This window comes from Diabrotica undecimpunctata, chromosome 3 (genome assembly GCF_040954645.1).
Source record: "Diabrotica undecimpunctata isolate CICGRU chromosome 3, icDiaUnde3, whole genome shotgun sequence".
NCBI classification, from domain to species: domain Eukaryota; kingdom Metazoa; phylum Arthropoda; class Insecta; order Coleoptera; family Chrysomelidae; genus Diabrotica; species Diabrotica undecimpunctata.
In genome coordinates this window covers 113,892,556-113,909,460 of record NC_092805.1, presented here as the reverse complement: position 1 = coordinate 113,909,460, position 16,905 = coordinate 113,892,556, and the positions used below count along the sequence as shown (strand labels likewise).

Below are 16,905 nucleotides of genomic sequence, written 5' to 3'. Positions count from 1 at the left end.
TACGTCCACAACTGCCGTAAATAGTAGACTTTGTTTGTAGTTAGTAGCGGTGTTGGAAGTGTCTTCTGAAGATCGAAGCATATGGCTATTGTGTTTTTTCCAGTTTTGCTTTGTTTTACATCTTTATCTTTACTGCTTGTGGCCTTTTTTGCTTGCCGTTGATGAATTTCTAGCTCTGTCTCGTACTTCTTTTTTTCGTCTTCAGTTGATGATGAGATTAAGTTTACCAATCGATCGCATTTATTACAAGTGTCTGAATGAGGATGGTGAAATTTTAAATTAAGTTCAGTATTGAAAATATGGCGGTAATATGATTCCTTAACTGGAGGTCCATCGTTATCAGTGCAATTATTATCTTTGTAGAGACAATACATTTTACGAATGTTTAAATCGGGCGAAAGGTATTTCGTATTTGGATTTTGATTATAAGAGTAATGACTTCTATAACGTGGAAATGATCTGATATGTTCTATCACTCTTCTTCTTGCGTTATCTGATACTTTGTTGGTTGGGACATTTTTTCCTCTTTTATCAGGGTCTTTGTCAACTTTTTTACACAAAATCTTAAAGCGACTATAGCTGATATCAAAAGTTTTTAGGAAAAACTCTCTGCATACACGGCGGTCAAGAAGATTAATTTCTGTACTGTAATTATTTTTGCTATTAGCCAGTTTTTTTTAGGTTCAGTTTTTCTGATGTATGAAGCTAAAAAAGCTGTTTGCAGGTCATAAGTTGGTAAACTGTACAACTAAGAGAAGAGTCGTTGTCGTTCATCCTCGTTAAATATTCCACATTGGTACCTACACGTATGCACATACTCCTGGACACATTTCTTTCTCTTCATTTTTCCTCTACTTTCATATTCTTGGCCAGCGAGCCTCTTATTTGTGATTTTATTCCTCTTCCATTCCTGTACGTTACGCTTCCTTTTTCGGGTAGTTTTAGGAGTTACTGAAAAGAAGAAATATGTTAACCCCTTAAGTTGAACTTAACTTCGAAATTTCTAAAAGTACATAAATGTAATAGGTACTAAATTTACCGCTATCTACAAGTTTAATATTTACATAATAAATTAATTTTTGTTGGGGATGTTACGCTTAAATTGAAAGTAACAAGCCAAAACATACACTTTTACTATTAAAATATTATACTCACCATGTGTGCTTGTAGTTGCTTCCTCGGCAGATATTATGGAATTATTGCTTTCGTTATCTTTTTCATATTCACTCGGAATGAAATCATTCTCCATCTGAAGCATATGGATCACTATCTGACTCTAAAAATAATAATATATAACCTTAAAATTATTGAACTAATAAATTCTTATTTTATCTTTTTTCCAAAAACCATTATAACTTACCTGACTCAAAAAACATGATCCAAATATTATAATGACAAAATATATAATTTCTGCACACAATATAATCACTTAAAACACTGCTATTAATCTACTAAAGAAGTACAACCTACAATTCATAAACAAAAATTTAAACCGTTGAGTAAAACCCAAACAACAAAAGTAATAAAAAAATATTTATTTCCAGTCGCTTGTTTGGAAGTAAAACAGCCTAGGTGCTCTAAGGCGATTTCTGCTCTTACTGGTTGGTGAATTTCATTTTGGTTGTTTTTTCTATTCATCAAAAGTCGTTTTCGTGAAAATTGAACTTAGGCGGTTTTACTTCTAACCCCTTCAATTACATTGTCAGAAAAGGAAGAGCCACACAGAACGAAAATGAAGTTTGTAAAAATCCATCGCCTTTACCGCAAATATCTATTGCAGAGACAGTTTCTTCTGACGACGAAGATGATTTTGAGCCACTTCGCAAATGGTGCAAACCATTATCAGATAGCGATAAAAATTAAAAATGTAAATGTAAAACTATATGTACAGTCTGTCCCAAACCCTTCTTTCAGTGCGTCACTAATTTTGACGTCATATAGGATTTTAAGAATGTCGAGAATTATTGCATGACATTTTAGTTAAATCTGACAGTTGCAGGATTGTAATCGGCTAAATGTGAAAAGATTATTTTTTTAAAATGTGAAGTAAAAACTTTAAGAATTCAAATTTTTTTTTACTTTACATATTAGAGGTCCCGTCCTGTATAAAAATTTTTATTGCGCATTATATTGGAACGGCATTTTGTCATAATTGCTATTCTATACATTCCAAAGAAAGTGCTTAATTAGCTAAGATTTATTTATGGATTTATTATTATTTATTATAAACACTATGGAATTGGAATGTTTGTTTATTTAAAATAATGCTTCCTCCTATAGAATCTTTTAAGAGTTGACTGCGAGATAAAAAAATTTACTGGCAATTGCAAGGCATCAAAGCAAACATTCCTGTGATAAAATAGCATCGATTGAAATCAGTCATATTCGGATAAGTAATTTTCGGAAAGTTTCTGTGGCAGCCATTAGTTTCATTTTGTGAAGATTTATCATAAAATCGTGAAAATAGTTTAAATAGTGAGTTATTCTACTAGATTGAGTGTGCAAATGAAAGAGTGTTATGAAGTTTAGGTAAAGAAACAATGGACAGTTTAAATAGTAAAGCAGTTGATTTTTGAGTTAATCTACCAGTTTCGGTATGCAGATGAAATAGTGTTAATGGAGTTTAGTTAAAAAACAAGATACCGAATGTAAGTTTACCTTCTTTTTTTATGAATAACAAAAATGAATATTATATTTCAAACAATCCACAATCCGATTCAGAACCTAATTCATTAAAATCAATGATTACAGGGGATATGTGGCTGGCATCAATTATCTTATATTTTAATAAAATGTGGTTCTAAAAAGAACCGTTTTAATACATATGAATATCTTCTAATTGAAAATAATTTAATAATTTTAATATTAGGCTTTGTTCTTTCTCGGTATATCTCGGCATATTTAAAATATTTTTATGACAATAAATACAAAATTAAATTTTCACTGTAAAATGTCTGAAAATACTAACCTGGAATGACAATTATCATTTTATCAGTTGACATTATCATAGTACTGTCACTATTGAGACCATCTGCGTCAAATTATATTTATGCGCATCATTGATTGGATATCTACTTAGCGCATTCTAAACTCCCACCAATTATATATCCGAAAGTAGAATTCGCTTTAATATGCAAATACCCGTGAACGATACATAATTTTCTAAGTTCTATGTATAATAATCACAGACTTACGTTTTTTTCTGTCACTTCTAGCTTAATGCGTTAGAGAGAATTCGATCAACTATGACGCACTGAAAGAAGGGTTTGGGATGAACTGTACCTATTACTTTCCCATAAAATAAAAATTAATTAAGCTTTGGATACAAGTTTTTTAAGCTTTTGTATGAATTTCTTTCAGATATTCGAAGTAATTTTTGAACTTTTTTGTTTTTGTCTTGGTTTTATGTAACTTTAGAAGGCTACGGAACGTATCCCTACTTTTTAAAGGCAAGTAATGTCTTTTTTTATGCGATTTTTTTATATGCACTTTTCGGTGGAACGTATCCACCGCATAAAACAAGACCTTACTGTATTTCGTATGTTTTTCCAGGGTATCCAGCAACCAAATTGGTCTAAGCGAATTTGTCTCCTTCATTGACCTCGGTTTTAATAGTGGTAGGTTGGCTAATTTTAGTTATCTGGAAATTTTGTCTTCTTAGAAAATTCTTAAATTTTTAGATATAAAAATACAACAATTAAAAAAATGTACGTATATTTCATTTAATTTTATACAAAACGTAATGTATTAATCTTTTAAAAAGTAAAGCGTACATGCAATTACATAACCTGATTTATTAAATCTGTAAATTTATCTTTAATACATATTGAAAACTAACAAATTACAAACGTATAAAGTGAGCTACAAAGAGTATAAAGAAAAGTTGATCAGTTACTAGTTTACAAACAAATATCTTTTTTCTATAAACTTTCCAATATTAAACAATAACGCACGAAGATCTCAATATTTTTCAAAATTTAGTTAAATTTGACCTTGATTAAGCTGAAAGATTCCATAGCAGCAAGTAGAAAATATTGTTCTATACACACCCAAAACATTTTTGTGGCGAAGAACAGAAAAATAACTACCAAAACATCAGAAATAAAATGAGTTTTCAAAACCAACTTACAAATTCTAATAGGAACACAAAAAAATGATAAGCTTCTGAAATTGTAACTAGAGGAGAGAAGAGATAAAGAGATATGACCCCAGACTCTTGAATTGTTCAAATTATGTGGAAAACTCCTACTAGTACAAATACCAGTATCAGTAGCACTGATGGACAATATTGTTCGGAAATTTTAAAACCAATCGATCAGTAAAACATATAAAGAAATCTTAGAAACACTACATTAACGTTCACGATGCGACATTAACCTGGTCTACAACCTAACCAACAGATCCAGTTATATAACATCCTACAGCGCTTCCACTTCTCCATGAAACATATCCGACTGGTAAAAGCTACCAAGGATCCAACAACAGGAACGGTCCGCATATAACAAACTTACTGGACTAAAACACAAGGATGAGCTGGACTCGACATTGTTTAACATGACACTCGAATATCTTAAGAAGGCTGAACGTCGAAATAGCTATTCTAACAAACCAGTACAGCTTCTTGACTACCGATTACATTAACATCATGTTCCTAAGAATGGAGGAGACGACGGAAATACGTACATAAATAAAACTACAAAAGAGATAGGACATCGATCTGACCACTAACCCCTCGGGGCAGCGACAAAAACCAAAGTACTTAACTTTGAGGATATAAGCATAAAAGATAACATTAAACAAGAATTTAACAATAGAATAAAGAACATCGGAGAACAACTAGAAGATCCAGAGGAGCTATGGAACGAATTTAAAAAGTTGAAATATACACAAACAATGATTATAAAAGTAACTTGATGTAAATTGATGACACAACATCGACTTATTAAATCAAATGAAACAAAATATAGACAACTATAGCAGGGAATTAAAAGAGAGAGAGAGAGAGAGAGAGAGAGAGAGAGAGAGAGAGAGAGCAGGGAATTAAAAGAGAGGTATTAAAATTAGCCAAAGAAAAATGGACGAGAGAGAGGTGCGACGAACTGCGAGAATGTAATATCTAGTAAGGACTTATTTAACGTGCACAAAAAAGTAAAATAAATAAGCAGCACATTTAAAAAAACGAGTTACTTTGTACTAGTTGACAATACCAACAAAATCATAGTTAATGAGAACGAAATAAGAAGAGAATAACAACTGGATATAAGAGTTGTCTGACGATGCGAGAAATAATATTAAATTCTAACAAAATTGTACTCTTCTGGACAGTCCAGAAATTATGAAATCGCTATAAAAATGCTAAAATTAGGAAAGTTTGTTGTCCAGATGATACACCGACTGAAGCAGATAAGATATTCGGACTATTTACTTATAAAGCAACCATGTGAAATCAAAATTAACGGGAAATTACTTCATGTAATCAGATATGCAGACGATACAGTAATTCTGTCAAAAAACGTTGAAGGTCTGCAAATTCTACTAGATCGTATTCACGAAGTAGGAGAGAAAATGGGCTTTAAAATAAACAAACAAAACCAAATTTTTAGTCTTAAGCCGTAACCCACATCCAGATGCAGAGTTTCAATTAAATGGAGTCCATGTCTGAGTAATAAAGTGTAAGTTGAAAAAATTCACAAAATTACATATTTAGGAACCATTATAACGGACCAACTAGACCCAGACAGAAGAAAAAAAAAACGCAGAATAGCCAGGACTAGAGAACCTTTTCTAAAAATGGAGATTTTTCTTTGCAATAACCATCTCAGTTAAGAACGAAGACGAAGAATGGTTAAGTGCTATGTTCGGTATGTACTTCTGTCTGAAGCTGAAGTGTGGACCCTAAAAGTATCCAGCCTTGAACCGAATTGAAGCATTAGAAATGTGGATTCATATACCATCAATGTTGAAGATACCTTGGACGGCAAGGAAAACTAACGAGGAAGTATTAAGCTAAATATGGTTGACAAGGATAGAGAATTACTAAAAACTGTTACGACACCGGAAAATGTCTTATATGTTTAGGTGTGGGAAGAAATCAAGTTTCTTCGCTAAAACTCATTCGTGAATACTGAGACGTCAACTCAGATATAAAATACAGGACGACAATAATTATTTCATGGGGCAGAAGATCCAGAATCCTTCGTAATGGTGATAGTCAACGTCGAACAATTCTGATATGGCACGTGAAGCAGAACGAGTCGAATTAATAAGAGAAAAAGAAAGATAGAGAGAAATAGAAAGAGAGAGAAAGCAGAAATCCAAACACGGATAATGAAAAGAAAACCTATTTCTCGCAAGTTCACATATTCGGTTACAAAACCAGACACAAGTAATGAAATATTAAGATCTGTAAAGCCATCATCAGACGAATATTCTTTTATGGATGCGAGACATGGGTAAATACAAAAACAAAAAAATTTCTAAAAGAATAATTCTAAGCAAGATATTTGGATCAATTTACGAAAATGGTATACGGAGATCCAGAAACAACCATAACCTTAAACATCAAATGTTTAACAAACACATCAAAATTTACTAGGCTCCAGAGGTTTCGATGGGGCGGTCCTGAAATGAGAATAGATGGTGGCATATTACCACGAAGAACTCTAAAAATGTGGACAGACGGCGATAGAAGATGAAATAGAAGAAAAGCGGAGAAGACGGGAAGCCCAACAATGTACAAGAAACAAAGATAATTTCTCGCAAATGGGCAGTAGGTACGTATCTTCAGTATTAATGCCATATTAGTACCATCCACTGAAGCCATAAGTATATAAAATTTCCTTAAATATATTCAAATTTATTTATTATTTCAGATGTTAAAAAAAAACGGATAAAGCCCCCAGGTAAAGATAAACGTATTGCAAGAAATATAAAAATTGATATATCATACCTCTATACCAACTTAACAGGAAACATCCTAACACAGCAGTACCACACCCGTATAGGCGTACAACAGCGAAGACCAACAACCTTACTGTATAAAAATGGACTAGGTAAGCTCTGACGTCACAATCGGCGGGGATTTTAAAAACCTTTCCAAACAAATCTGTTTTACGTGTATTTCTCCCATAAGAAGTTGGAAATTATGATTTTTTTAATTGTTTAAAGAATAAATTAAAACTTTTGGTTATGAATATTCATTCTGTGCGATTGATTTTATTTGTTGTTCGTGTATTTGTGAGGTAAGAATATCAAAGTATTTGTTTATAAATAAAGATATTGTTTTGTTTAAAAGTTTAATTTTATTTCAAGGTATTTTGTTGTTGTTTTTATAAGGATTATTTCAAAATTATTCAGTAAATCATTGAATTTATTTACGAAGTTGAAAAATATTTAAATTAATGTTTTATTCTTTATTAGGTCCAGTAATTATATCCCATAAACAGACTAAAGATATTCGTTTTGTAGTTAATAAGGACTGTAGTTTAAGAGGTGAATAAGGACTGTTATTTTATTATTACATCCATCTAATTAATAAAATGGTTATGTGCTTTGCTCCAAGCTGTAAACACTTGGCACAACTTTCAGAGAGACAGTAGTGGATAAATTTCATGAGGTAAAAGTAGCTGTTAGTTTGTTTTAATATAGCTTATATTTGAGATATTCTGTGATTGTCTTTTCAAATTTATACTATGTATCTGTCATGATTTTAAAAATAATTTAAAATGTAGTTGTCCTATTTGTAGGTTAGGCTTAAATTATTGATTTACATTAAAATAACCCTGATAAAAACAAAATACCTTGAAATAAAGAAAAGTTAATCAAACATAACATAACCTTAAAATATGAACTTTGACAGTAAATATCTTAATACTTTGATATTTTTCCCTCACAAATTCGAACAACAAATAATACCAATCGTATAGAATAAATGTTCATAACCACAAGTCCGTATTTATTCTTTCCATATGTTCAGTGTGTGTTTCCTGTGTTTCTCATGAATAAATGTTCATAACCAAATGTCCTTATTTAACAATTAAAAAAATCAATATTTTTAACTTATTATGGGAGAAATTCGCGAGGAACCGCAAAGTGGGCGACGCCTGGTGGTAGATTTCAAAAGCATCCACTTCGGGAAAACCTTGAAATTGTCATTAATTTGTATACATATTAGCTACCGGTTTATATTGTAATTAACAATGACTTCGACTTCAAAAAACTATTGCAGTGTTCCTCAATGTTCATCCTATTATAATTCACAAAAAAAATTCCATACATAAGTTTTCGCTGGACAAGAATATGAGAAAAATTTGGCAATGCATTTTGCGAATTGGCAGCAGACCTATAAGTACAAGTACATGACTGTGCAGTTTACATTTTACTGAAAACGATTACTTTCCAAATAAGTTGATTAAAATATTATTTATATTTTAATATATTTATATCTAATTTACTTTATAGTAACACCTGAAACTAAATTGAGAAGACTGAAAAATGCTGTTCCATCAGCTAAATTGCCCCAAAAAAACTGCCTCACCCTCAACTAAAGGTCTGTGCCGACCTTGCAACCACAAAAATAATTGAGATAATGTAAATTTTACTTTTCGTGTTTCAGACATACTATAAAAAAACATTTAATTTTATTTTTATTCAGGTTTAGGAGTCAATTACCGCATGTATAAACTCGAATCACAAACAAATAAACTTTGTAAACACACGTGTAAATGACATGATTTATATTAAACGTTTTATAGCTTCGAGATCAAATTACAAAATGATTTGTTTTCCCGAAGTTATCGTCCATCTTTAAAATCTTGAGCGCCCCCTGTCGGAATTGGCTATCGCGCATACAGGGAAAGGTTTTCTAAGCCTCGCCCATTGTGACGTCAGACTTAGGTAGTCCATTGATAGTGGGTTTCACCCCTCTAGTTTCCAACGACATTTCATACGTCGCGATACAAACAGTCCCGTACTCGCCTAGGAAAGGAATACTGATATATTGAAGTACTGAAGTGAAAACAAAACAAACACAATATGAAATGATTATAAAAACTTCTACTGGTAATCATAGATTCTACTTTTAACAAATAAAAATCGTTAAAAATAATATATAATTTGAAAAATATGAGTTTTTTACTTAAAAATTTCTTAGTGAAAATTTACCAACTAAAGATTTAAAAAGCTTTTACTTTTTTCCTTCTGTTTAGGAAGTTTGATAGAAAAAAGATATTTGGCTTTAACAATTAATCATCCTCTTAATTAGATACAATCAATTTCTGAAACACAATTTAGCATTTTCGCAAAATCAATTAAAAATATAATAATATAATAATGACATAAAATTAATTTAAAAACACCCTAATTGATTAAATTCGCACATTTACTTTCAACGCAAAATAAAAGTCACAACGGTATCGAAATGGGGACATCAAGTTACATTTAAAATTTGACGGAACACACTAAATTTTTTATGGTTTAGTTAATATATTATAATAAGATCTTTGAATCATTAACGTGCAGAAGAATGGTTCATGAAGAACTTTGTATTTTTATTCAGTGTAGGCCATGCCAAACGTTGTTAATATAACCAGGATTTAAAATTTATTTAAGTTGGTTAGTAGTACATATTTATTGAATATTTATTAGAATTTATTAACACCTGAACAAAATTCGGGTATCAAGAAAATAAATAATTACTTTCATGTTTTTAAAATTCTAAAGTAATATAAGCGGCATCTGATATTCTGTCAATATTGATAAAAACTTCTATTGTTTCCAATTATTTGATTAATAAAATATTTAAAGCACGTCAAAGTCCGTTACTAATCAATATGTAGACGAAATAAAGTCAAAAAAGGTAAAAAAGGAAATCCATGATACGTTGATGACGTCATAATAGTGGCGGAAAATGATGATGACCTGTCTATAGAAACTAATAAAGGAAACACAACAAACATTGGGTATATGAAGCTAAATATTAATGGCATAAAAATAATAGTAAACGGACTGAAAGACCACAAAACACCGAGGGAGGACGTCCAAAAAACTTATACGGAATGCACAGTCGAAATATCGATAATTATGATGGCTAAGGCAATAGATTCGGCAATGGAAAAGACTAACAAAAATAACAAAACAAAGCACACAAAAGAAAAAAGAAACGTAATAAGAGGAAAATAATGAAGACCATTAAAATTTGATTCTGGTATATTAAAACCATGTGGTAAGATGCAAGAAATAGGTAATAGAAAGGTAATACAATTCAAAGCAGTTAATGGAACGATATCCTATATCGAGAACAAACATATATATATCGAGAACAAACGTATAGATAGAGAACAAACAAGCAGACATATCGATACTTAATTAATAGGCCCTCACTGAAGAAGCAGCCCAAGAAGATCAAGTAGCATTTTGTGATATCTTAGAACAAACTTATGAAAATATTCTCAGGAATGAGATTGTAATGGTATAAATCATTATTAATGTTTATTTTTCTTCAAATAATTATTTTGTTCCAATTTCTTTTGATTTTAGTCATTGTTTTACTACTGTTTTTTTTTTCTAAATATAGTTGGCGCTCAACTTTTCTTTCAACTAAATACTCTCTTTAGTTATTATTCTTCGATTTACATTTTGAATTATTTCAGTCTAACTCTCATTTACTACGTAGTATACCACTTGTATACTAATTTTCATCTACATACAAAATTTGTTTGTCGGTATTTCCGATAGACAATGTCAAATACCACTTCAAACTAATTGAAGTAGGGATATCTTTTTGGTGTATTTAAACAAAAATTTTAGTCCAAAAATGCATTTTAATTTCTCAATTTTCTTCTTGGGTTTTTCTTGTGTCCCCATTTTGATGGGACTACTCAATTAACACCACGTGCTAATTACCACAACAATTGCTTATTAAAGGGATGTAGCAAGCCAACATCAATACTAATCCAACTTCAGCCAACATCAATGCTGCTGCTACTACAGCCTACAATTTGTCTCCAGGTGAAAAACATATCCAGCTCTCCTCCAGATGTGACAATATCTCTGTATTAGTCACAAGTATATTTTTACATTTATTTTATTGTAAAGATTAGCCAAGATTTGCTCACTAAATTTTGGTTTTCTTTATATTTCATAAATATGACTATTTAGTATAACCTTTTATCAGATTATACCTATCTTTTATCCCCTTCCAAATTTCTCATTGTACAATTTGCATTAAGATAAGACGTACCTACACCTAAGAAGAAATAGGCGGTCGAAGCCCTAACAATAAAATTGGCAGTCTTTGTTCATAATCACACGACTGAGGTGTTGTTTTATTGGTAAACAATTGGCACTCAACGATCTAGGTGGTTGATTTATTGTTACGCGTTGGTTGCTTTATTGATACATCTTAATAATAGTGGGTGATATTAATGTAAAGGTGGGAAGGGAAGATTATAACTGTATTGTAGAGGGCAAAGAAACTATATGAAGTCACAAGCGATAAAAGAGGAAAAATCTGCCAACTTTCCTCTGCAATAAACACATATATAGTCAGTACTAAACATAAACACCAAAGAGAATACAAGATAACGTGGATGATACCGACAATAACTGATGGCATTCAAATGGACCATGTATTAATTTTGAAAAAGTGGACACAAATAGTACAAGAATTTATAGATACTAAGGTCTTATAGATGAGCAAATGCGACACAAAGATGGCACTGATCAAATATTACTAATAGCAAAACTAAAGATAAAAATATTAAAAATTGATATTAATAAGGAAAGAAAAATAAAAATGGAATACAGAAAAATTGAAAACACAAGAAACAAAACAACAGTATACAGAAGAATTGGGACAGAAACTGAGATGATACAACGATTCGGACACAGAAAAGGAAATAAACAACATAAAAACAGCATAATAGAAACTGCAGAATAAATAATAGGACCACAAGAAAACAAAAAATCGAAAGCATGGTTTAATTAAGAATGTCACAAAAAAAGTTAACTTAAAATCCTTGCGAGAAATAAATGCTAGAGAACGGGAGGCAGGAACAATACGAACAATACCGAACGTAATAACAAGAAGCCACGTAACTCAGAGAACAAACATATATGGATCTCAGTTAAAAATAAATAATAAGGACAAGGGATTGTTCTAATATATAAAACAACAATATAGTACCAAAAAAACACCCATAAAAAATAAACAAAAAATATTGGGAAAAACATTTTACGGATCTATACAAAAACAAGCAAAAGACAGATGCAAAAGATGAAGAAAAAATAGATAATAGAAATGCAGAGGAAGACGCACCTACTTATCTAGAATTCATAGATGTAGTAAAGATGAAATTAAAAACGAACTGATCATAAAAGAAGAAAAAAGCTGTTAAAGCGGATGTACAAACTAATGATCAAAATTTGGAAGGACGAAAACATGCCTGTAGAATGGAAAAACGGATACATCACACCAATTTTTAAGAAGGGGGATCCAACTAACTGCAACAACTATAGAGCTATACTGCGTTTCGCGGTCACTTTGCAGTACAGTCTTATGAAGAACAGTGTTACATATATTTTAAGCAAGTGATATTTTTCTTTTCTAGAGAAGTAAACATTAGCGTTCATTGGCGTTATACCTTTGTTTCTCGTTTAGCTTATCAGCAGTACTCGAATATTTTAAACGCCCGTTTAATTTAAGTTTAAATTAGATTCAATAGTAAATTTTGGAATGTACAGTCAGCTTAAGAACAATGAAACATTGATACCGGTAATCATGAAAAATAATTCATTGTGGACCTAATTATAGAAAATTAGGTGAATTGTAAATCTATATGTATGTAATTAAGAACAAATCTATCTTAAGAATAATGATAATTCGCCAAAACCAAATTATATGAAGTGAAATATAATTTAAATTACTGGAATATTCTATTTAGACGGACTTCAAGTGTTTCCGCCTACTTAAAATACTGAGCTCTATGGTTCCTTAAGATTTACATAACCCTATACTGCTTCTACTGCAAAGTCACCGCGAAATGCAGTATAGTATGTTACTAAACAAAACGTATACGATCCTGACCACAATTATCAGAAACCGACTAAATTGTTACACAGAAAAAACAGGGCAGTGTCAACAGGGAATTAGAAAGGGAGATCAACAATAGACATATGCATACAACATGAAATACTACACATATTGTTCATCGACTTTCACCAGGCCTTCGACAGCATATACAGACGATTATTAAAAGGAATAAAAAGGATGAAAATACCAGCAAAGTTAATAAGATTGACTAGAATGGCAATGAAAGTGACTCATCAGCAGGAGTTAAACAGACGAAGAACATACCAAGTTATTAGAACATGACGTAAGACAAGGAGAAACTCTGTCGACGGAGCTATTTAATATCATCCTAAAAGGAGTAATCATAGACACAGTGACAATCAAAGGCTAGAAGAAACACTTCCAAAGTTAGAAGGAAATACCAGAGGACTAATAATCAATCAGAATAAAACAAAATACCTAATAAGAACAAGAGACGATGTAAACAGAATAACAAAAATAAAAATAAGTGAAAATAATAATAATAATAATTCCAGAGGATCGATTGCTTTAAATACTTGGGGGTGATAGTGGATGGCAAAAGTGGAAGGAGTGCAGAAATCAGTGACAGAATTAAACCAGGAAATGGGGCATATCGGAAATATCACCGACTACTTAAAGACAAAAACCTGAGCAAAAATATATACATCTATATATTTGTCTTTGTAGAGCAGCAATTGGACCAATGCTAGCATATGAAGCATATGAAGAACACATGGCCCAATAAATACAGAACAAGGAGAATACAAACGACTGATGAACCATGAAATATTAAATATAACCGAAGGGGAAGATATACTAAAATTTATTTAGGCACAAATACCGATATGTTTAGACACATACAAAGGAGAGGAGAAGACGAACTAATTAGGAAGATAACGAACTAGAAACCAGACTAATAAACAGACCAAGAAAAAGATCAAAAATAAAATGGGAAGACCAACTGCTAGAAGAAAATTGCAAATAAGATAGCAAATTGGAGAGAAAAGATTCAGAACACGAGAGAGTGTAAGAAGATAGTAGATAAAGCAAAAAACAACAATCTTTGAGAAATATCCTAAAGAATATACGCTGAGTTTCTTGAGGAAGCTAGGACCACGCAGGGTTGTAAAGCCAGAATTATGATGATAATGATGATATATGATGACTAATCCACCGCGTTAAATGTATTAAAAGAACTCATGGAATATTTAGCGACCTATATTTCTATCAAGAGTCCATGTATACATTTTGCCTATGCTTTGGCACAGAAGTATCACAATCATTTAAAACTCCACAAACATCCTACTTTGCACTTAACGTTTTCAATTTAACAAGAAATAAGCAGGACCTAGATTCCACTATATGCTACTAAGACGTTTGATAAGTTCTCGGACTCCTCCACAATTAGACACCAGAAACTAAATAGAAGTTTAAGAAATGGATAGTAAGGTCATGGCGTCAAAGTTTTGAGATACGAAAAAATTTTGCTGATTGACTATCTTGAAAAGGATAAAACCATAACTGGATAATTCACTCTCAAATTTTAATGAAACTGAACGTAAGCATTTGTGAAAATAGACCCAGATTCCACATTATTGCCCAAAGGCTCTCTCAGACTTCCATTTATTCTAAAAATTCAAGATCTTCGACACTGGTAAACGCTTTTCATCTATTCAAAAACCGATTTCGGTTGTAGATGAGTACTGTAGATGAGTACTTTGCAGCACTTCTAACGACCGATAGAGAGAGATTTATTTGAAAGCATAAATTGCATTTTCAATGTTAGACAAAGAAATCTTTATCAACCACCACTTTTTAAAGTGTTTTAGCATCTACATCCAATTGATTATCTCCTCAGGACTGGTAAGTATAGTAATAATTTTATCTTTAAAAATCAAAATTCATGATTTACGTCAAAATACAATGAATTTTTATATAAACCCCCGAAATAAATTTATTTATTGCAAGTATATCAGGAAGTTAAGTTTATAAACAAAATATTAAGGCGTATTCAAAAACTTGGCCGACTAAGTCTGACAAAATCTGAGGATATTAGACGCATAGTTATGGATAAATCAAAAACTTGTTCTATATACTCCACAAACAAAAAAAATCGACAGCTCTTTTACACTGAACACGATGAAAAACAAAAGTTGCATGCCAATATATCCATACTATACTGCTCAGATCGACTCAACGAACAAACCTATCATGTATACCACACAGATTCTACTATACAATTTAGTATGTGACTGTACTAAACATGTTTGGTAAAAAAAGTCCAAAAGCAAATATATATGATACACTTTCCCAATTATGATCCCATTTTTATAATTAATTTTATAAGATGGGCTAAACTAAACATTCTTAAAGGTTAAATGCATGTATTTGATCATCTGTGCTCCCCCAAAGCAAAACCATAATTAGTCGTGAAAAAGATAAAAGATTAAATAGAATAAAAATATTTGCTTCGGTATTATAAGTTGTAAGCTCATAGCGGTATACACATCCTTCAAGAACCAATCCAAGTACTATTTATTCAGCTGCAACAATACAATTATTTAATATCACCAATTTTATCACAAGATGTATTACGTCATTCATATCCTAGCACGTGCTTGTGGTAGAATAGAAGATAACTGAAAATAAAAAGAACATTAAAAAGTATTCAAAGTGTCAAAATCTTTTACATTTCAAAATTGTTACGGACTGACCTAACTAAATCCTAGTTAGACCGCATTGGTATAGTTTAAACAGCGAAAGAAATGTAAATTATTGGTAAAAATCAGTGTGTGGTATAATTTTAGTGCTGAAAACCAATTGGAAATATTCGGATAAGCTGATATTTCATTTCAAAACAAAACATTTTTGTTCCTACGAGGTTTGCCTTTTTAGTTTTGCATATAGCCGCTTAGAGGGGGCCACCAATAAAACCTTACGACACAAATGTAACCTCAATCTTTTGTTGACCTAAATCGAGAGTTTCATTGCGATACAACAAGTCGTGTAGATAGAGCGACTTTTTGAAATTCGCAAGTCGGTCGAAAAATAGATCTTAGCCGAGATCATATTCGAGCAATAATTTTTTAAAATTTTTGGAGAGGATTATCCTAAGAGCAATGTTTCGCTGAAATAGTTTCTGTGTTTGGGAATGAAGCATCACACCAGTCAACTGTTTCCCAATGGTATTGCGAGTTTCAACGTGGTTGCTTCAGTCTAAGCGACGAATCCAGGCCAGGTCCACCCAAAACAGCAGTCACACAGCAAAACATTGATGCGGTTCGTCAGCTAAGTAAAGATGACCGCCGTGTAACATTTCAAAGACCTCGATCCAAAAGATCCTACATGAAGAACTGGGTGTTACGAAATTGGTTTCCCGTTGGATCCCTCGTTTGCTCACAGAAGAGCACAAAGTGGTTGGCGTCAATTGGTGTCGAAAAACATTGGAACGGTTCAACAGAGGAAACAGTTCAAAAAATGTTTATAGTATTGTTAGTGGCGATGAATCTTGGATTTACTCCTACAAACCGGAAAATAAACGCCAATCCGCTGTGTGGGTGTTTCACGCTAACAAAAGTGATCCGTTCTCGAAGTGCGTCAAAGAAAATGGTCGCAACTTTTGTGTCAAAGTAAATGTGGCAACAATTGCTTTAGAAGATCAAAGAACGGTTACTTCTGATTGGTATATAACCGTTTGTTTACCAGAAGTTATCGCGACACTCCGACAAAGCAACACACAACGACGAATCATCCCACATCAGGACAATGCAAGTGCTCAAAAGACAATACAGATTTTGGAGCTTCAAAACATCAAA

At 31.9% G+C, this 16,905-nt stretch overlaps 1 protein-coding gene across 1 annotated transcript in view; it reads right to left on the bottom strand.

Moving 5' to 3' along the window:
- Positions 1–3,717: 3,717 nt before the first annotated feature.
- not (ubiquitin carboxyl-terminal hydrolase nonstop) overlaps positions 3,718–16,905 on the bottom strand; it is a 44,686-nt gene continuing 31,498 nt past the window's right edge. The window contains exon 7 of the mRNA XM_072526662.1: positions 3,718–15,729. Within this exon, the coding sequence (XP_072382763.1) occupies positions 15,687–15,729 (43 nt within the window). The 3' untranslated portion in view covers positions 3,718–15,686. The remainder of the gene's footprint in view (positions 15,730–16,905) is intronic.